This window comes from Corapipo altera, unplaced genomic scaffold (assembly GCF_003945725.1).
Source record: "Corapipo altera isolate COAL_440 unplaced genomic scaffold, ASM394572v1 75, whole genome shotgun sequence".
Lineage (NCBI taxonomy): Eukaryota > Metazoa > Chordata > Aves > Passeriformes > Pipridae > Corapipo > Corapipo altera.
Window position 1 is genome coordinate 221,796 of NW_020884887.1, and position 22,798 is coordinate 244,593.

The 22,798-nt window shown below is 50.5% G+C and overlaps 1 protein-coding gene across 3 annotated transcripts in view; it reads right to left on the minus strand.

Annotated features, from left to right (window-relative positions):
* The window catches only part of CYSTM1 (cysteine rich transmembrane module containing 1), a 22,528-nt gene extending 1,823 nt beyond the window's left edge, over positions 1-20,705 (minus strand). The window contains exons 1-2 of one of the 3 annotated variants that reach the window (XM_027643156.1): positions 20,612-20,705; positions 9,388-9,635 (exon numbers count right to left, since the gene is read on the minus strand). In XM_027643156.1, the coding sequence (XP_027498957.1) occupies positions 9,388-9,616 (229 nt within the window). In that variant the 5' untranslated portion in view covers positions 9,617-9,635; positions 20,612-20,705. Of the gene's footprint in view, positions 1-9,387; positions 9,636-19,665; positions 20,052-20,589 lie in introns of those variants that run through there. The other 2 variants (XM_027643157.1, XM_027643155.1) reach the window with 2 other exon arrangements.
* Positions 20,706-22,798: the final 2,093 nt, after the last annotated feature.

Below are 22,798 nucleotides of genomic sequence, written 5' to 3' on the forward strand. Positions count from 1 at the left end.
CCAAAACTGAGAGTCCCAGTGCCCAGAGACATCCAGACCCACACAGCAGAAGCAGGCTGCCCTGTACCAGTTATTTACCATCAGCTGCCCAGGACTGCAGGCACATCATTTGCCTCAAGTATTTATAATCCATTAGAAGTTTTAAGCTACAGCCAAGTGTCAGGGACATGCCGACAAAGCATGTTCAAGGCGTGTACAAAGTGCTGTTATGAAACACTTGCTGAAATATTAAAGGAAATGGCTTTTCCAGGCTCAGGGCTGTGCAGTGGGAGCCGGGTGCTCTCACCACGGCGGCTCAGCTGACTCGTGTTGGACGCTGCCTCTCTGCACAAGTGGGTCACAGCATCCATGGGCATTCCCCCCCTGCCCTGCCAGCCCTCCAGTACCTCTGCTGTGGCTTGTGCTGGAAAGGGCTGCCCTGAGCTGGCCAAGGCACAGGCACAGCTGGGGGCAGGACTGGGACAGGGCAGGGGACAGCAGCTGTGTCAACGCCTTCCCAGGACTCACCGTAAGTTTGGGGTGTGCCTTTCTGTCAGAAACAGTGGAACAGCACTGAAAAGAGACCGTGTTCATTCCCTCTCTTCTGCTAAAAGCTGGAAGTCATTTAAACCAGCAGCACGTTGTGGCACAAGCATCTGCAAAAAAGCTGTGTTTTTCTCCATGGAGGGGGGCTGTGGTACTTTACCCAACCCACTCACCTCTCAAGTTCAAGGAATGCCTCAAAGACAACACCTGAAGTACAAGTACACTGAAGTAGACTGCCTTCCAGCGCAGAGCTCCTCTCCAGAGAGAGCAAGTCTCAAGGGGGAGCTGGAGCAACCACTGCTGTGCTCTGAGAGCACACACCATCAACACTGGAAGCTTTCAGACTTGGAGAGCATCTGGGCAAGACTCTGAATAGAAACAACCACACATCCCTCTCAATTTGTGTTTAATAAAGCTTTCTCTGAAGCCTCATCAATGCTTCAGGAGCTGCATGTCCCACACCAATTGCCAGAGGGACTTTAACCATAGTTATAGAGAATTAATACTGAAGAGCTTTTCTCTTTAACCCCTTGGGTGTGGGGTTTGCAGAGGAGAGGAGAGGAGCAGAGCAGGTGAAGGGTGGTTCACTGTTCACCTACAGCTACCAGAGTGCACAGAGTAAAAACCAGCTCCAAGGCAGGTTGGATGAACTGCTCCCAGCCCAGCCTCTCACTCGGCTGGAGACATCCTACACCAACCTGCTCATTTTGGACACTGCACCTGAGTGTTGGCTTCAGAGCACCAACAGAGTGACACAACTACCCAAGGACATCAAGAGCACATGGCAGCACCTTCACACACTCCCTCAGCCCGTGCAGGAGTGCTTTATAAACACAGAGGATCCCCTGTCAACAGCACATGAAAGGACAGTGTAACAGCACCCCAAACCTCCTAAAATCATTCTGTTGGGAAGTCTTGCACTGCATGTTACTGATGCAAGTCACCCCACGGCTTCCCAGTTCGCTGTAACCAGCAGGATTCCACTGACGGAGATCAGGTTTCCCACTGGAATAGCTTTGCCAACAAAACCCCATCCAAAATCTGCCAGCGAAGGGAACTGCGGGTTTTGTGTGAGTCTTATCTGAAGCCGCAGTCCCTGCATGTTACAGCAACCCAGTTTGCTGTGGGGAGCTGTACTGGGGACTCCATCAGCTGCCCTGTACCTCTCTTTTGCCTAAGGCCAGGCACTCCAACCATCTCCAGGCACACAGGGTCCTCACCGCTATGAGCAGGATCCCATTAACCCTTTGGACCTGGTGGTCCCAAAGATGCGAAATGAGGGTGATTTCTCTCAGAGGCACTCTGAGACAGCACTCAGTTCTAGCCTCAAGTTTTGATGCTTCCATTGCTTTTTTCTAAAACAGGATGGGAGAGGGTATAAGCTGAGAACACCCTCGCACCTTCTAATCAGCCTTAAAGAGCCTAGACCACAATGAATCACCCCAAAAGGGTAGCACTCCCTGTAATCACACAGCACTGGCCTGCACAATCCAGTGCAAATAACTCCCACTTTGTTTTTAAAACAAATACTACAATACCTTCTCATTTCATGTACAGTCTGCTTTATCTTAAGCATACACATTTTGTTTCTTCTCATGCCTAATTGATACGTTAATCATTAGCTCCATGAGGGAAAGGAATGAGCTGTGCTTTTCACCTGGTTTGGTATAAACTAAAATTATGACCTTAAACTGCAGTGCCCCTTTACTGCAGTGCTTCACTGGGTCTACAAGGATTGCAGCACAAGGGCTTTGATGCCAGAGCCAGCCCATCCCAGCCCATCCCATCCTATCCCAGGGTCTGGAGCACACAAGAGGAGGCAGCAGCAAAGGAGTTACCAACCACTGCCACTGCAGACCAAAAACCCTTCCCGTGGTGTCTGAGTGGCTGTTTGCCATGGTAACAGCTGGGCAGAGCAGAAGCATTACTTAACATCACAGTCTTGTCTTGGAGGGAGCACACAGCAGAGGAGGGACCCATAAGCCTTTTCCCACTTGTCACTTAAGGAGGTTTTATCACAAACCACTTCTGTACTGAGAGCTTTGTTTTCACTTCTCCAGCCAGCCAGCAAGTCTTGCTTAAAACAACACCATTGACACAAGCCCTTGGAAAGCCTTTTTGTTCAGGATGGAGGCCAGAGAAAGGAAAGCCAGCACCAAGTGCACCCAAGGGATGCAGCAGTGACAGGAAATCAAGTGTCCCTGAGCCCCTCTTCCAGGGGCACTCCCTGGGTTTGCAGACCCAGCGCTGCAGGAGGAAGGAAATCCAAACCCTGACCTCCCAGACAGCCACATCTCCTGGAGTGAACCCCACACACAGACAGCAAGTGCAGAAGAAGAGACTGCAGGGCTGGGAGCAGGGACTAAAGTTTTATCTGCCCCAGGCCTCCTCCCTTGCCCATTAGAACTCCAGGGTACAGCCTGGGCACAGATGAGATCCAACTCCCTTGGCAAGGAAGGCATTTAATTGTTCTTTCTCCTCTCTGGGGGTATTTGCTCATGTTTAACAGCTTCAGGCCTGCAATTTCTTGGCCCCCCAACTCCTTCCTGCCCAGAGGCTTTCACTGTGCTCACAGTCTCCACCAACACCACACTCAGATTTCAGGAAATACCTTAGCACACTCCTGAAACAGAGATACCACAGCCAGATGGAAATACAATAGCCCACTTTCAAGAAAAAAATCTTGCAAAGCTCTCAAAGCAAGTTTCACAATCCCCAGCTCCAAACACAAACTGCTACTGCCAGAGCCTCCCGAGCAGAAACCAAGTGTCACGAGAGCAAACTGCCAGTGAGCACAGACAGTTCCACCTGCAAATCCCCTCAGCCACCAGACAGCTGCTGCTGACCCAGCCCTGATTTCAGCCTGGCTCGAGCAGAAACAACTGATCTACAACTACCCACACAGGTATCAGACCTGTCCTCTTCCGTGGCCACACGCTGATGTCCAGCAGGTTCAGAAAATTCCTGCCTTTCCATTCCTGTAAGTCTGAGTGGCTCTTACAGTCACCCTGGAGAGCTGTTTCAGCCTTCAGGGAGCTGAATAAGCCCCACATTTCGGGGAAATCACTGTGCAGCTGTGCCAAGAGGGCACTTTCCAGAGCCAATGCTGCACTGGCTGACGTTGTTCCCCTCTCACACAATGCACGGGACAGGACTCGGCAGCAACTGTGCAGATGATTTTCTTTCAGCTGAGCTCAGAGCTGGGAAGGGGTTGAGTTTCCTCACCCGAGCACACAGGGATGGTATTAAGAGATCCCTGAGACAATGGAAGTCATTCCAATGAGCATTTATGGTGTGCTGATGGGCCCAGGAAGGATTTGAGGTCTCTAAAAAGCAGGGCTACAGGCACTCCTTACAGGACATCAGCACACCTTCTGTAGTGAGTACTCACTCAGGTCTCTGCAGGATGCCAGCCAGCTCTCCAAAGCACTGTAAACCCCACCACAGAGGTCAGAAAGTTCACAGGAAACATGTCATATGAGGAACAAGCTTCCCCTCAGCTCAGAAGTATAATAATTCATACTTCAGACTCTTCAGCTTTCCTTTGGACTATGACAGATGAGAGACATCTCCCAAAACTACAGAATTTGAGAGCTTCCTCTAACATTTTTTTAAAATCAGTAAAATCTTAATTTACTGTTAAAGCAAGGAGATGTTTTCAACCTAATCAACTGCAGGGCTAAGAACAGCACAGTCCTCAGCCTGAGGCAGTGTTTACACTGAAAACCAGCATCAGTCCTAGAGTTAAACAAGACCTGGCTTGGAGGCATTTATACAGCACAGACCTAAGGATTTTGCAAGAGTTTTCTGGGTGACAGACAGAAGGAGGGACAAAGTCCAGTACTAAAGCAAGGGGGACATGCCACAGTGAGCAGGGCAAAAAGACTCTCCTTGCACAGTCCCAGGGCTCGAGCACCACAGGCTGTGCAGTGCCTGGAAAAGACTGTGCAGGGTTTGCTCCTCACCCAGCCTGGAGCCCAGCTGATGAGGACTGTCTGGAACAGCAGCCTCGTTAAATTCAGCCCACAATGGAGCCAGCCTTGGCCTCCTCAGGCCAGTTTGTCTGCAGCATGTTTTCAGATACTGGACCTGAACTGGGAATCATTTTCTTTGCACCAGTGTTTTATCAGATTATCCCCTCCCCGGGGGTAGAAAGCAGTGAAGGTGAGGTGAGACATCAGCCCTAGAACTGCACTGTTTGCCAGCCAACAGCCCCCGCTGTTTGTGCAGCCAGGGACAGAGGGAGGGATGATACAGCAATCCTGGAGGAGAGAGAATGCTGGGTTTTAAGGCACTCTACAGAATGAGAAACAGAGAAGAAGAGGACAACTGCCAAGTGAGACTAATTTTTTTTTGGCAGGACTCCAGCATTTGAAGTTACAGGTCCTGAAGGTACAGGAACAGCTAAACTAAATGCTCCAACAGACTGCTATGGAAAGGGTCAACAGACAAGAGAGAAATCCTGCTGGAACTGCTCCTGCTGCCATCCAAATTAACTTCTGCTGGGGAAGGCTCAGCTGAGCAGGGCTGGACATGTGAAGGGGTAACCACTGAAAGGCACCAGAGAGCCTAATCAGAGTGATCTGGATCCCCTCCTTTCCACACCGAGACAGGTAAAGAGGAAAAATCCACCCCTCTGGCAGCAGGCAGTGACTGTATCTAGGTGACCTGTTTATTCTTGCAGCTGGCCAAACATTAGGAGGCAGACAGCATCACTGTGACTATTACTCTTATCGCAGCAGGCTTTGCTACAAGTAATCAACCTCCAGAAATAAGATTTCCACCCTGTGTGTCCAATAGGTCAGACGCAATACTGAGCTCTGTTTGCCCTCAATGCCTGCTGACAGAGCCTGGCTCCCCTTGGCACAGCAGGGAGCAGCCCCATCCATTACACTGGTACATATCAATAAGGAGGGCAGGGGGGAGAAATGAAGCTGGACGGATTGCCAACATCAGCTGCTGCTTTCAGAATTAGTGTGTCACTTCGGACTTTGGCTCCTTCCACTTCTTTTTAAAGAGTGTCATTATCAGCAGAGTCACACTTCACCTCTAAGATTTACACAGACAAGAAAGTACCAGCTGACCAGTCAGCAGTTGCTGCAGTTTCCTTATGCCAGCTGATAACAAATAATGAAAATACTGGTGAAGAAAGGAGATACTTTGTGGAATGAGGGATTTTCTTCCTCCTAAGCAAGCCCTGCTGCTCAGGAAGGTGCTGGTCCTTACACCGTGCTCCTAAAGCTGTGTGTTTCCTGGTGTTGTTCTGGTGCAGGAGGGTTCCCTCTACCCACAGAAAGCACTGTGTGGCACGTCTACTGCATTCCAGGAACTCATGCCTGGATGGACTTTGTGTGGACGGACAGCAGGAAAACTGCAGACAGAGATCAGCACGTCATTCACAGTGTGAGGAGGCCGAATCAGACACCCTTAAAGAAAACGTCCCTCAGGCTCAGCATATAAATTATCAGCACTAAAGGTAAAGGTCAAACTGTTTACTTCCAACAAACAACAGCTGACAACAAACAGTTGTCAGCCCTTGCAAGAGGTAAGAAGTGGGGTTTCTGTGGAGACCTTGGTATAGGTAACCTGGGCAAGCCCAAAAGCCAGATACCCAAAAAGCAAAACCAAAACCCAAACCCATGGCCATGAGGTCTTCTGTGCCTCCTCAGCAAGTCACCCAGGCTCTCCAGCTCACTGCTCCTTGCCCTGGAGAAGAAACATAAGCTTTGAGGTCTTTCATGCCCTGCAGAGTTGAGGTAGCTGGGATGACCTTGAGGGGTGCCAGCTTGGACGCACTGGACTCCAACTCCTCTGGGAGAAGGGACCAAGGAACACCAGCTGATGTGATCTCACCCTCCCACAGTGCTGTAACACGACGAGTCACACAGTCACCGCCACTAAGCCTTAATGTATAACCACAATTTTTATGTAAAGCATAAAATCCAGGGTATAGCGAACCTCCTAGTTTTCAATGTGGACGTACATTTGGTTCAGAAATACTGACGTACTACTTGGAGTAGCTTAATTCATTACATTAAGCAAAGTCATCTAGGAGAGTAAAACATCTGCTCTGGAAGGAAAGCATCCACACAGCAGCTCTTCCCAGATAAGTGTTTGGAAACACCACAGGAACTGACAAGGCACATGAAATCACGCCAGACCAGCAAGGCAGACTGCAATGACTTGATTAAATTCAGATGTCAATTTTTTATATTAGAGGTTCAGCCACACCAACAGATATACAGCACTAGTGGAACAGATTTTCAAAAAGTGAGCTTTTTTAGGGACATCCATTTAAATCAGATACTCCTGGGGGCGATCCCTAAACAAAGCCTTATTGAAAGCTCTCTTACACTTCTCACAGGACAAAGATCAGGTTCCAGTTTGACAGACTGGCCAAAAAGGAGTCAAAGAGGGGGAGGAAAGACTGTTTAACAGAAGGAGAATCAAGAAAAAGCTTTTGCAGACAAACATGAAGTTACAGCCCTGACTTCATTTCGCACACATTAATAAAGGTGTGTAAAACAAACATGTGCCATCCAGAGGGACCTGGACAGGCCAGAGAGGTGGGTCTGTGTGAACCTCGTGAAGTCCAACACAGCCAAGTGCAAGGTCCTGTACCTGGGTCGGGGCAGTCCCAAGCACAAACACAGGCTGGACAGAGAAGGGACTGAAAGCAGCCCTGAGGAGAAGGACTTGGGGGTGCTGGTGGATGAGAAGCTCAATTTGCCCCAGCCATGTGCCCTGGGCTGGTCCCACAGTGTGGGCAGCAGGGGAGGGGGGGATTCTGCCCCTCAAACCCTCAGGTGAGGCCCCCCTGAAGAGCTGCCCCAGCCCTGAGGAACAACAGCACAAGGATGTGGAGCTGCTGGAGAGAGTCCAGAGGAGGCCACAGAGATGCTCCAAGGGCTGGAGCCCCTCTGCTCTGGAGCCAGGTTGGGAAAGCTGGGGGGGTTCACCTGGAGAAGAGAAGGCTCCAGGGAGACCTGAAAGCCCCTTCCAGGGCCTAAAGGGGCTCCAGGAGAGCTGGAGATGGACCTGGGACAAGGGCCTAGAGGGATAGGATAAGAGGGAATGGCTTCCCACTGCCAGAGGGCAGGGTTAGATGGGATATTGGGAAGAAATTCTTCCCTGTGAGGGTGGGGAGGCCCTGGCACAGGTTGCCCAGAGAAGCTGTGGCTGCCCCATCCCTGGGAGTGTCCAAGGCCAGGTTGGACAGGGCTTGGAGCAACCTGGGCTGGTGGAAGGTGTCCCTGCCCATGGTAGAGAGTTGGAACAAGATGAGCTTTAAGTCCCTTCCAACCCAAACCATTCTATGATTCTATGATTTTTTTACATCCACTTCAGCAAAAGTAGTGCAAATTAGAGGCTCCCAAGGTGGGTTCAGAGACCACTCATGGCTACAGGAAAGCAGTTCAAGGCCAAGACCTACCAGAAGATCTTTGGTTTGTGGGTTAGAGTGCTGTTTCTGCAGAACTGCAATTGTGTTTCCTCAGGTTTAACAACAAAACCATCCCTCCTGCAGCACAAGCCTGGGCTCTCAGGGAAAGACACACTCAAACACTTGGCTACTTCTCTCCAATTTCCCAGCCCAGTCCTTTGTGCTGCTCCACAGGTTTTTGGGCAGAGCAGAGGACATTCAGTGTCACCAGTTCCCTGACCCAGTTTGAGATGAGATCCTTCAAGCCTCCAAGGCAGCAGACCTGGCTCAATATCAGACTGTCCAAGGCAACAATCCCAGTCTCCCTTCAGCTTCTGCCCTTTTTGTGGCTATAGCAGCAAAGCAACACTGGCACTTAACAAAGATGTTCAACATGGGAGACTAGAAGTTTCTCCCCTGCCCAGTACTGAGAAATGTCTCTTAGCCACCACAAAATCACGTGCAGATCCCAGGGAAAACCCTGATTACACTTAGAGCTCCTGTGGTGAATGTGGTGGGAAGCAGCACCACACTGCTGCCTCTTACTCCAAGGCAGATTTTTCACTCTGTTACAGAGAAAGCTGAACTCATGATTTATACTCAATTCAGGTTCTTATTCACTCACACCAATTGTTCACTGCTTAAATTTGGGTGCTCCTGATAGACCCACACCGCTTTCAAATCCACTGAGCAGTCCCACCTCTCTCAGCTTCTCCTTGTATAAAGGAGGAGAAGCTCCAGCCCCTTAATCATCATCTCACCCCTCCTCTGACAAATGGAGCCTGCTGCAAGCACTGCAGTGAGCCCCACGAGAGCTGTGGGTGCCAGAGCACACCAACATGCCATATTGAGGGGACGTGGCACACAGATGGACCAGCCAGCTGCCAAGGGAAGGTACATCATCCTCCTTCCCTTCCCCAGAAATCTGGGTTTTTCCACAGAATGATAATGGCTTCAGAAAAAAAACAACAACCAGAAAGCCCAGGAACGATTAGATCTTGGACAGAGAGTGATGGGCTGAAGAAAACCGATGCCCACTAATTCAGCAGGAATTGTACATTTGGATATTATGAGTTTTAACTGAGCAGCCCTTGGTTGAAACTTATCAAGCAAGAGACAGGTGGAATGAGACTTGTGGCAAATCTAAATCCAGCAGAAAGCCTGTGTAACAACCTTAGCATAGGGATTCCCTTAGGGACCAGCATTAAGGATGTTCAGCAGCATCTTCCAACAACCAGAGAGCTGTTGGAGACACCATGGCAAAACAAAAGCAGGAAGACAGGCTGTAAACAAAACCACTACTTCAAACAAAACACGAGCTGTACACAAAATCACTACCACAAACAAGCCTCTACCTCCCACCCCCCAGCCTGGTTAGGGCCAGGCACTGGTAACCAAATGGCTTCAAGGTCAATGTGTACTGTTCAAGGAGACAAACATACCTGTGTTTTTAGGCCCGTCGGCGTACACCGGTCCTGGAGGTGGAGGTGCATTCTGCCACCCGTACTGGGGATATCCTTGGTAACCCGGCTGGCCTGGCTGGTAGGGCCCGGTCGGCCCGGGGGGATACCCGGGGTAGGGGCCGGGGGGCCCACCCGGCTGCTGTGCATAGGGCGGGTACGGGGCGGTGGGGCCCGGGCCGGGGTAAGGAGGAGGATTATCGTAGTTCATGTGGGATGCAGAGTCTGCCCTGCAGAGGGAACACAAACAGGAGACCAGGTTTGCTTTCACCTGCTCATCCGCGACCACGTGGGTTCCACTCCAGACTGCCCTCCAGCAGGCCCCACGTCCTGTGAGAAACAGACCTCAAAATACCTGGTCAGGCAGCACATTTATTTTTAACCCTATCACAGGGGCAGAGACTGAGTTGAAGCGATTTCTTGATTTCTTTAAGTGACATGAGTTTAGCTCCCTAGGAGTGACGCTGCTTTCCAGTCATGCATCAGCTACTCACCCTAAGACCTAAGTCTTGCAACAGCAAAGCAACATCCTCTCCTTCCAATAATGATTAAAACACTTTTAAGGGAGATTTAGAAGCGATCACTTCGTGTTTCTGTCAATATTAAAAAAGAAAAGCAGCCTGTTCCAGACATATTTGATAGCCTCAACAGGAGAAAGAGTGAACATAAATGTCCATTACATTTCTGTTAATTACTAAAGCATCCAGACCAGCACTCTGGAGCAAGGCTGTATGTGAATAACTTCCTGATGACACTACCCCAGCACATCGTGTATTCTCCCAATCACACACAACTGAGTCATTAAGCAGCCACAAGGAATCAGGGCCTTGGGCTCAGCCTCATTCAAAAAGCAACATTAAAGACACCTCGGAGAGTTGATACTCATAAACCCCACCTCATGTATTACTCATGACACAGCCATCAAAAGACAAGACTGTCACAATAACACAACTTTAATGAACCTCTGAGCAGCGTGACTAAGCAAACCACTTCTTACATTAGGTTTCTGGAGCTTCCCCCTGCCTGAGAAACAGAAGTGTATATTAATATACCACGTGTTCAGGAACCTTCTTGCCTGGAGCAGCTGTACCCTGCCATTTCCTTCCCCTATTACAGGGTGCAGACGGGTCACCAAAATTCCCCTTTGCTGCACACCTCCTCCCACATGCCATAGGGAGAAATACCAGGAGTATAATTTGCCTCCACTGAGACTCCAGTGCTGCTGGAATGGAGTAGGAGAGGCTTGGCCAGCAGGATCCTCTTTGGATGGGTGTTGGGAAGGCAAGCAGCGGGGTCAGGCTGACCTGACTGCTCAGCAGCACGCTCCCTCTCCCAGGACAGGCAGGTTTGAGCCCAGGGAGACCATCAGCACACCCAGGCGAGCCCTGGCTGATGCAGAGTGAAGAATTTCACCTTTGTAACGCCTCAGGAGCCCAGCGTGGCAGGAGGCAGGCAGGCCCAGCCCCTGGGGTTATGTTTAGCTGCAGCAGCCCTGGCAGTGTGGAGGGAGCTGTTTGTTTACAGCTCGCTGTTTCATCACCTCAGAGCGCCGGCTGTGCCTCCCCAAGGAAGGATCCCGAGGCTCTCCCTTGTTTATTTACACGTTGCTCCTGCAGCACCACAAGGCTCTCCCACACAGAGCCAGGAACAGCCTGATTCCAACAGCTCCAGAGGCCACTCCAAGGGAACAGGGCTGCTGTCCCTCCCAGGAGGGCACAGAGAAGCCATCGAGGTTCAAAGGCTGCAATGTCACTCACCTGAGTTCATTCTAAGCCTCCTCTTGCCCTGCAATCCGGGCACAGTCACAGAGTCACAGAATGTGCTGAGTTGGAAGGGACCCACAAGGATCATCCAGTCCAGCTCCTGGCCCTGCCCAGGACACCCCAGCAATCCCACCCTGTCCCTGAGAACGTTGTCCAAACACTCCTGGAGCTCTGGTAGCCTTGGGGTCGTGCCCACTGCCCTGGGGAGCCTGTTCAGTGCCAACCATCCTCCGGGGGAAGAACCTTTCCCTGAGATCCAACCTAAACGTGCCCTGACACAGCTCCAGCCATTCCCTGGGGTCCTGTCCCTGGTCACCACAGAGAAGAGATCAGTGCCTGCCCCTCCCCAGAAAGTTCTCCCAGCTTACTGCTAAGGCAGTGCTGTACCCTGCAGATTATATCTTTTAAGGTCTTTGTCAAGACCTTCAATTGCTTAACCAATGCCAGGGATTAGAGGAATTTTATTTATGGGGTTTTTTTCCACTGCCAGGCCAGCCAGACCACTTAACTGCTCACTTAAAACAGTACAACATACATTTACCTGGAGGCTCTTTAACCACTGCACTGCAATGCAATGCCCCTACCAAGTCTCCAGCAAGGAAATTCTCCCTTCAGGGACCCTGGGAAAGGCAGCAGCAAGCCCTTCAATGCAACCAATACAGAATTGGGACATAATGGGTCACTAATGTTCATCTAACCCAGAAAATCATCCCAAAATAGCACTGAAAAGCAAGTTCCCAGGGAAGAACAAGGCCAGAGTGAGTGTATATGTGTATACTACATACCATTGCACATGGTAGAGTAACCATTTGGTGCCCAGCCCTGGCCCAGGCAACCCCCTGGTTTGCTCAGCCTCCCTGAGTGGTGCACTGCTGCTGTGCCTGCTCCTGGCATGGGGAGACCCAAGGCACTGCTTCCTGCCTTGTGGAAAACTGCCTCCTGCCCCACAGGGTGGCTGCAGGAGGCAGGGATCAGCAGTCACCCTCCTGAATTTAGGGATGCACCAAACCAGGCAGGTGGCATGTGGTAATTCCCCACTTCAGAAGAGTGCAAGATTGCACCCTAGGTACAATATATGGCATATATAAGGCATGATTTTTTTTTCATAAACCTTAAGAACTCCCTGGGCTCAGCTTGCTTTGATGATCACTGCCAAGCTCCAGCATATGGATTACTTCAGTCTTCCAAAGCCCTTCTACCCAAGAGGACAGTCAGCTCAGCCCATCCCTTCTATCCCTTCATATGCATCAATTAATTTCTCTACACTCAATATAATTGATATTTGGGTGCCTACAGCCATGGGGATGAGTAAAGAAAACTGCACATCAGCAGCTCTGCAGAAAGTCTGAGAAAAACAGACAGAATGAGTTAACCCAACGGCTTCAGCAACCAGGGGAATGGCAGCATAGGAAACAAGAAAGAACTACTGGTGCTCTCTGTTTAACAGTTCCATGTCAAAACAGTTTCTGAAGAGGAGGCAGATAGGAATGGAGGTAGTAACTGAGCTTCTGCCTGCTGATATGGGACAGGGACTGAGGGAAGAACTGGCCAGGGCCTGCTAACAGTTGGACAGATGCTTGGGCAGAGACCTCAGAAAAACAACAGAACAGTGGAAAGCACAAATTAAGAAGGACATATTCCACTGGGGCAAAACCTCTCCTCCTCAAAGCTGAGGGTAAAGTAACACAAGTGAGATTAGGCAAGATGTAAAAGAAGGGGTCCAGCAAGAACACTTCCAGCAGCCACTGTACTGGAGATTTGTCTGTGATGAGTGAGAAAACTCCTGAAGAATTTGTCAAGGCATTCAGCAAGCCCAGGAGGTAGTTGTGGAATTAAGGTTCTCACAAAGAATCTTTCCTTGTCCCCCACTTCCACTGTCAGTCATTGCTACACATATACCCATCTCTACTTGCCCCTTTTGAACTGTGTGACAATATTGAGATTTTTGTCACTCTCATGAATTCATACATGACATTACATGCTTTCTAGCCTTATTTCCCCATCTGGGTATGTGTTTGCAAGGCAGAGCTCTGAATCACGAAGCAGATACTTTGCAGAGACACACCTGAGCTCTTAGTCAAACGTATCACCAAAGCTTTCCTGTGGGTTCTCACCCCAATTAGTAATTCCATGTGAACTGCAACCAGGATCAACCCCTACAAGCTTGCATCAGGGTTCACTTCTCTGGGTTTCCCAATGAGCACCTCTCAGAGACAAAGCTCAAAAGAACGAAGCCAACCATCAGTAAAACCCTTTGTTTTCCAGGGTGCTGCAGGAGGTCCAGCAGGAAGAGCTGGGACAGTCTCACTAGTGCTGAACTCAACAGTCCCTGCACAGCCTCACTCCTGCTAAACTTCATTCAGCACTAAATCCAGCAAACAGAGATTTCCTTGACTGTCACTGAGCATTTGCACTGTCTGCTGGTGGTTAACAACAGAGAAATTGCTAAAAAGAATGGCAAACCATGTTCCTATTCCTTCCTCCCCTCCCTGCATTAGTAGTTTTCCTAAGGGGTAAAAGTTCATTAATATACCATTGTTTCCTTAAGCTATCTTCAAACTCCTTTGTTCCACACCGCTGGGCAAACATTATTTCCCCTACCCCAACAGAAAGGTTTCATTTTTAAACAAGCTGCTTATCATACCCCAGAGCTCAACCATAAGGTCTGCAAAACAGGAGTCACTGAAGTACAATATATCACGTAGAGAATGCACATGGCACTCTGTGTGCATGTACACACTGAGGTATCAACAGCCAAGAATCACAATTCTGTGTGAGATTATCAGTCTTTCAACATATGTAACCTGGTTTTGGCTAAGGCTTAGCAAAAGGTGCAAGTACACAACTATAATGTTTTGCATACACTGTATATATATATACATATAATGTATATACATATAATGATGAAATTTGTTTCTCTTAAGGATTGGTTGCCAAAATGGATGGGTTAAATTATATATATATAAAAATTATATATATATATTGGCAATCAATCCCTAAGAGAAACAAATTTCATCATTAAGCTTTGAAAACACCTCCTTCTTTCTGGTTGCTTCACACTTGCTGCCTTGTACAAGGCCAGTAAACCAAGGGAGCTGCTACAGAACTAGTCAGTCACTGCTCCTGACTCTCCCCTTCCAGCACAGTCATGAATTTATTATTGTTTTTTTTTTTTTTTCTCCAGGCTTTTCTTCCCAGCTGAGGACACTCTGCTTCAACTCTGCTCCGTTCTTCGGGCAATCTTTCCACCCATCGCTGTGCCTTTGGTGTCACTGTTTGTCTGGTTTGGAGTGAGCAGTGCTGCCTTCCACCTCTTTCCTAGCCCATTCCCATCCATCAAGCCAAAAAACAGAGCTCAAGCTGCCCCATACTAATTGTAACTGCAAGATCCTTCCAAGTGGGAATGGCTCCTGTGGAGCCTGTCACCGCACACGCACAGCCAGGACCATCGTGTGCCTCACACGTGTCTGCTCACCCAAGTGACAACAGCCTCTTCCACCATTTCACTGACTCTTCCACAAGCCTCTGAAAATCAGCCTCTGAAAACCTGGGAAAGTCTCATCACCCACAAGTTGCCACCTCTAAAACTAGGACAAAACAACCAGGCAGCCTAATTTAGATGGTTGTCCACCACCACGTCACTCCGTCAGCGCAGCCCTGCAGCACGGCCTGGTCAGGAGGTAACATGGTGCAGGAAAACAAATAAGAACGAAATAAAAACAAGGGAATGTGATGGAAGGAAAACTCTTCTGTCAGCACAAGGGGCACCCAAACAAAGAGCCTTCACTCCCTGCCAAGACGACCCAGTTTCACCCTTTTCCCTCCTCCAACAGGCCACATACAAGGCTGGCACTCCCAAGCATCTCTTCAGAGGTCAGAATAATTATGGCCACTATAATTATGGCAAAGTGACTGGGGACCAGTAAGAATCTGCTTCTACCTGTTGGCACTGACCTTGTAACCTTGAATAGGGAACGCACAGAACCATCTGCATTTTTACACACCTGCATTTTTTTCACAGCTGCTAACCCACCTGCAAAGAAATGCCAACCCCTAGGGACAGCTAGCCTGCAAGTCAGATCCTTCAAAGGCAATCTCCAGTGCAAGCAAATCCATTAAATCAAGAGCTGTGCACGCTGGGGAGATGAGAGTCTAAACTGGGTATTGAAATAGGGAGAAACGCCTCTTACTGCATAGGGAACAGTGCAAGAAACAGCCCTATGAAAACAAATGGGGGATCTGTAAATTAAAAAAAAAAAAAAAGGAAATCAGCAGCAAAACTTTTAGTAGATTTTTGGGATTTAAAGGCAAGAAGTTGGGTTTTTTCTAGGACAGAAAACAAGCACCACACCTTGTGCTGCCGGAAGTCAGGAGGAGTCGTGTTTTGGGTATGGTAGATATTGATTCAGCTGGTCTTTACACAGAGGAAGGTGGAGGGCACAATGAGAGGCCAGACCCTGAGAAGGACAACTGGGGCACCCTGATGTAACCCACCCCTTCCAATGCCTGCAGCGCTAGGAAGTCGTTTTCCAATACAGAGCTCTAATGGAAAGTACATTTAACATCAACAATCCGGCTCCTGGCAACCGGCCTAGCATTTAAATTACATTTCATATGAACAGTATCCAAATGAAAAAAGAGCACAAGTGGCTCTTAAATGGCACTGGCTCCGCGTTTCCCTCTTACCAGCTTATTTGCCAGGTCCATTTAGTGATTGCATGAAAGGTATGTTAAGGATAAATTGTAAGAGATTCCATTCTTGCTCAGTTCGCTTCCAGGAAGAGCTTCCTGCCTGGTTTGCCCTCCCACTTCAGCAGCAGAGCAACACTTCCCCTAGAGTAACAGTTGAAGGGGAACTGCACAAGAACTGCCCCCACCTTTTCTGACAAAAGGTGCTCAAAACTGCTTTACTTCATAAAATACAGGTGAAGAGCCTGTATGAAGAGCAGAAGTGAAGAGCCCAGCTTTGTACTGCCAAAGCAAAAGCTAAAAACCCCTCCCCTGTTCAAAACTATTGCCTTAAGAGGTGTCTGGAGCTCCAGGACACTCCTGGTCCTTGGGAAGAGGTGTGTTTCCTCATGTTTAGTCAACTGACTGCCAGGCATCTCCTGCACAAAACAACTCTGCTGCCACCAGCTCAGGCAGCTCTGTGGAGTGAACAGCGGTTTGGGTGAACAAGAATTTAACCTTCTGAGTTCCTGAGCTGGGTATTCCTTCTTCCTGGGAGACTCCAAGCCCTCCAGAGGCCTGAAGTCTGCCCGTGTGTGCAAGTGGAGAGTGCACTGATCTTTGAGGCTGACACTGGTGTCCCTACAGACTGTCCCACCTCTCCAGTCCCATCGTCTGCCCTGCCTTTTTGGCAAAGCCATGATGGATATGCACATTTCCAGGTGATTTTGGTTTCAAACACCAGGACTTTTCATCAGCTTTAAAGGGCCTGTAGTCACAGCAGCTTTTGCCTCAGAGGAATCGTCCTTTGTAGAGCTTCACAGTCACAGATCTATCCTTGCTCCTCTGTCTCCACAGAACCCTCACTAATGCACTCATGTTTGCATACCAGGATTTTCCCCTCTACAGACAAATTTCAATGTCTTGTCAACTGTCAGGAACACACAAACCTCTTCAGAAACACTATACCTGCCACTTACTGCCCAGTTTTCTTGCTTGCAACACACTGTCCACCTACGTGTCCTGCATGGCAGAAGAAAAGCATGAAGCTGACACAGTGTAGTTCCTACAGTAAAAATGTTAGTAAATAATAATAATAATAATAATAATAATAATAATAATAATAATAATAAAATCAAATCCATTGCCCTGCTACTGTTATTACATGAACTGCACCCTCATGGGGAAAATTTGTCAAGTTTTTTAGACATTTGATGAAAGGTTTTAAGAACATATACTTAAACACCAGGGACTAATAATCATAATGACAGAAAACACCACTGCACAGCCCCTTGGGTGGTGTCAGCCATGGCACTTGTTGCTGACACACCAGGTGAGACTCTGCCCAGGTACAGAAGTGCCTGTGGCAAAATACACCAAAAAGCATCTTTACACAGAAATCACTACAGAGAGGAGTGTTAACATCTTGTTTTCAGGTTTTAAATGCTTTTGCAGGCACTGCTCTTGTTCAAGTCTTTGCATAATGTGCTGCCTTAGGTAATTCCAAAAATACATTACTATAGTTTGCTTTTCAAGTGGTGTGTTAGCAGTTTTAAGGTGAAATAAATACCAAATAAAACAGACAAAAAAATCAATGAAAACATCTGATTGCCAAGTTAAACTAGACCTGCAAATAATATTTAAAGAAAGAAGCTTTGTTGGTCCCACTGAGAAGAGAATGTGAAAAACAGTATGACTGGCAAGAAAATTAATAAGCACAGATAATACATTCATCATATGTTATTCAGATGGTGTTCTGGCAGCACTCCAGCCATGGAACAGCAGTGTTCTTTCAGGGTAACCTCCCCAGCTCCGATACACTGGTGGATTTAGTGGAAGATGCTCCCCAGATTTTAGGGCAGCACACACATCCCAGGGCATGGTTATTTTGGCATGTGCATGGACAGAAATACAGGCACTTTCTACAGCTGAGATCTCATTACTCAGAAGGATTGTTGTAAGAGGCTGGAAAGCAGAATGAGACCGAGATTTTTTTTTTTTCCCTCCCTTACGTTTTCTCACTTTTTCTGCTCTTCCACGTCCTACTTGCTGCTCTAACAGGATGCTTTACTTTGCCTGTAGGGCATATGCAAGAATCCTCTTTAATGGCTGCTTGTCACAGGGCACAAGCCAGTTCATCCCATACCAGTTGTCACCAACCCAAGAAAGCCTTTGCCTTACCCTGTCAGAGGCTGAAGAGCTTTTACACTTCAGGGCACTGCCCTCAATAGCTGGTAAGACCAAATAATACCTCAAGAATATGTTATAATCTTAGGGGGGAAATATCCCTTTCTGATATGTAAGTGACAGAAACAGCAGCTTTTGTCCAGCAGTGCCTGGCATAAGGAATACAACCAGACACTCCCAAGGAGGTCCATTCCCTGAAGCTCCCTGCAGTCCTGGGCAGGCACTGGAGCACAGCAGTGGGGTGGTGGCACTTCCACATCGTTATGTCCCACGTGGGAAATGCTCCCCGGGACACGGGGTGAGGGCAGCCCTGCATTTGCCTGCCCTTCATGGGTGTGAGGCCAAGCACTTCACCCTCAAAATCTGGAGAAGGCAGCCTCCCACCCAGGCAGAGCAGCCTGGGAGGCTCCTGGCTGCCTGCGGGAAGCCGAGCTGCTGCCGGCAGGACGCCAGGCCTGGCAACACTGACCGTGTGCTTGAATGACTCCGGCTCCTTCCGATCTTTCCCTGTTCCCAGAAATGACGGGGCTATTTTCTACTCATTGAGCCACCGGGTTTGAGGTCAGAAGCAGGAAGTTGGGAAAGACAGAACACGCACCGAGAGAGTAGAAAACATCAATACTGACGGCAGCACACGAACCTGCTCATTCAAGGCTTCAGCTCCCACGAGAAAGTTTTCAGGGAGCCCTGCTAAGCTTCCAGCTGTGCCACAGGGAGATCACAAACAGGGGACAGGAGAAATGCAGGCCTGCTTCTTGAAAATCCACAGTTACACAAGCTCTGCCCTCACAGAAAAAAATTAGGTAACATATTCATCTGATCATGCATAGAAATACCCCTGAGAACAGGCAGCTCCTCTGCTTCTGGCACACACAGCCCTCCAGGTACTTCCATCATCCCAGTGCAACGCTGTGAGCAGGAACATCTCTGCTTATGCTCACAGAACACCTCCTGTTTTCTGAGCAGCAAACCACTGCCAATTTTAAATGTAACACGGACCTGGGCGGGGGGGGACACAGGGCAGCAAAACCCTGGAGCTCTCTCCTCTCACTGAGCCCAGGGCAGGGTCTGCTCAGCTCATGCAAAGCCCCCACCCGTGTGGGAGCCACTCCTTTACAGGACATTCTCCTCTTCCCTTCGACCTCTGCAGCAAGGACAACCACGAGCCTCTGCAGATTATCAGTTACAGCTCTCACACCACTCAGGGAATGACAAATCAGTATTTAACAAAGATGGCCTTTATAGCACATGAATAAGAGGCAGAGTTCGTGCTACAGAAGTTTCATGGCTTGGTAAAACCACTATTCTGTGCAGTAGAAGATTATTATCTAACATGCACATTAATCCCTGACTGTCCCCAAAAAGCCCTGAAACAGGATCAATAAAATTTACTGAGCAAAAATCAGTGTTCTCAGCCTCATCAGTCTATCTGAAGTAGTAATATTATTATCATCATCACCAAAAGTTTCTACGAGGAGTCAGTTTTTATTAAAGCAACTGGTGAAAAATACCCCTCTCCTGGCACAGCAACACTTCCCACATCTCGTATCCCAACCCCGTGTTTACCACAGCACAAAGAGAAAGCAGCTGCTCAGCACAGACATTCTAACTCACCCACACTTACTACCTTACCCGGACTTACCCTATTTACAATCAGGTTGTTCACACACGTCTCGTAGCAAAGGCATCAAAAGCAAAACGCACCTTTTTTTTTCTTTTTCTCCCCCCCTTTCAGACAAAGCTAAACGCGAATCTGGAATGACTGGGACAGATCTCGGCACTACCCCGCACAGAGAGGATCCGTCCACCGCCACCAGAAGGGGTGGCAGATCCATGTGGCAGAGGAGAGGAGGCGAGTACCCCCCCTTTTCCTCATTCTCCTATTTCACCACTTAATTATCCAAATGAGGTCTCCTCAGCTATAGGAACAGGAAACGTATAATCCAGGACAACCATAAAGGCTTTTCAAGCACACGATGCGGCGTTATTATTATTATTACTCCGAGTGCTCGCTCGCGTCTTGCCCCGCACTAAATAAGCCCGGCTTTAGCTCGAGCCGTGCCCATCTGCTCTGGATGCCCTTCCTTGCCCCCCCCAGCTGTACAAACAGCCCCGCCCGGGCCCTCCCGAGCTCCCCGCGCACAGGGCAGGGCTGGCAGCCCCCAGCCCCAGACCCGGCAGCCGGGAACTGTCTATAAACCGGGACACCGATCGCCTCGCTGGGGCTGCACACAGCGAGGGACCCCCGGGCTGGGGCGGGGGGAGCGCCCGGGGGGCTCCGCTGGTTCCCCCCCCCCCCGCACCGACCCCTCCGCAGCGCTGTCACCCACCGCCGGCTCCCAGCGGTGCGGCGGCTCCCGCCGCTCACCCCGAGCCTTCCTCATCCCCTTCTTCATCCTCCTCATCCTCCTCAGCCCCAGCGCGACCCCCGCGCCCGGACCCGCTCCCACCCGGGCGCGCCAGCTCCCCCCGCGCGGAGCCGAGCGGAGCCCGGCCGTGCCCAGCCGAGCCCTGCCGGTGTCCCACCCCGGACCCCCCGCCCGGCCCCGCAGGGACCCCCCGGTACCTCCGCCCTGCGCGCCCCGCACCTGCTGCGCACCCCGCGCCCGTGACGTCACGGGCAGCGATCGGGACACGCCCCCGCGGGGCGGGGCGAGCGCGTCACGGCTACGGGACACGCCCACAAAAGGGGCGTGGTCAAAGGGGCGTGGCCCGGGGGAGCGGCCGGCACTGCCCTGTGGACTGTCCCCGGTCGTGTTCGTGTCCCTGCTCCTGTCCCGGCTACTGCCCCTGTTCCTCTCTCTGCCGCTGTCCATGTCCCTGACCCTGCTCCTGTCCCTGCCGCTGCCCCTGTCCTTGTCCCTGATCCTGCCCCTTGTTGCTGTCCCTGCCCCTGTCCCAGCTACTGCCCCTGCCCCGGTCCTTGTCCCTGGTCCTGTCCTATCCCTGCCACTGCCCCTGGCCCTGCTACTGCCGTTGTCCCTGCCCTTGTTCCTGGTCCTGCCCTTTTCCCTGCTCCTGTCCCAGTGCCTGCCGCTGTCTCTGTCCTCGTACTGCCCTTGTCCCTGCCCCTATCCCAGGTACTTTTCTGTCCCTGTCCCTGTCCCTGTCCCAGCCCCTGCCTTGACCCTTGTCCCCGACCCTTGTCCCTGTCCCAGCCCCTGCCCTGACCCTTGTCCCTGTCCCGGCCCCTGCCTTGACCCTTGTTCCTATCCCTGTCTCAGCCCCTGCCCTGGCCCCGGCTGGGTGAGTGGGGTCCAAGGGACCTGAAGTTGGAAATGTCTGGTCTGACCCACAGGGTCCCACCCCTGCCCGTGGGGAGGGGGATCCCCAACAGTGCAGCCAAGGGGGGGCTGAGCAGGGGGTTAAATGAAGGACAGAGGGGTCAGAGTGGGCACGGGGCATCTCAGAGTGCAGCTGCAGCCCCACCAAGGCCTCTCTGCCTGCTCAGGGCCAGGGCTGAGAGCTGTGGGACCCAGAGAATCTCAGCCCCACCAGGAACCCCCAGGGCCCCACTGCCCCCCACACCCTTCTGCTCCCACTCCCCTTCCCCGTGGGGACTGGACAGGGCACCAGGCTGGGGACCAGGACCATTGCAGGGGGGCTGTCCCCTTCTGCTGATAACGGGACACGTGCACGGGGAAGATAGGAAAGCCCAGATAAAACAGGTCAAGGACGCAGGTCGGACGCTCAGGCACCATCCCTGCCCCTGGCACATGACTAGGACTCACGGTGGAGGGCAGCGGTGAGGGGACAGCCGTGGGCACGAGGTGGGGTGGGGGGCTGTGGTGGGGTGGCTGGGGACAGTGGTGGTCCCCGGGGAGTGGAGCAGCCTGGCCCTGCCCCCCTGCTGCCCTGCGTGCTGAAACCAGCTTCCCTTTCCCCGCATCGATTAGTCGATCTAATCAGGCCACTTTACTGCTGGGTCTCTAATGAGGCTCAACCAGGAAGAAATTATTTAAATTAGTTACATGACATGCTGTGTTCTTGGGCAAGAGAAAAACAGGATCTATTCTGCTTTGTCTGAAGAACCTGAACTGTATCCCAAACGAAACCTTCTGGTGATGAGAGGTGTGAGAGACATTAGAGAGCCTTTTCCAGTTCTCTGGATGCAGAGGGTGAATCACCAGCTATTATTCCACAGCCTCTTCTGCCCCAGTCATGCTGCCCTCCTCACACAGAATCACAGACTCATTTAGGTTGGAAAAGCTCTCTGAGATCATCAAGCCTGACTCCTCCCCCAGCACTGCCAAGGCCACTGCTAAACCATGTCCCAAACTGCCACATCTATGTGGCTTTTAAATCCCTCCAGGGATGGTGACCCCACCACTGCCCTGGGCAGCTGTGCCAGTACCTGACCACCCATTTTGGTGAAGAGATTTTTCCTAATATTCAACCTAAACCTCCCCTGGTGCAACTTGAGGCTGTTTCCTCTTGTCCTGTTTCTTGTTCCCTGCGAGCAGAGCTTGACCCCCACCTGGCTCCACCTTCCTGTCAGGGAATTTCAGAAAGCCAGAAGGTCCCCCCTGAGCCTCCTTTTCTCCAGGCTGAGCCTCCCCAGCTCCCTCAGCTGCTTCTCATCTGACCCTTCCCCAGCTCCATTGCCCCTCTCTGGACATGCTCCAGCACCCCAACATCTGGCAGAGCCTCCCATGAGGCAGTTTGCTCCACAAAACAGGAAAAAACTGACAAAACCAAACCAAATAAAATCCTCTGGTTCATTTTGTGCCACACCAGCAAGCCCAAGTGACAAAGGGGGTGATGAAGGTTGTGGG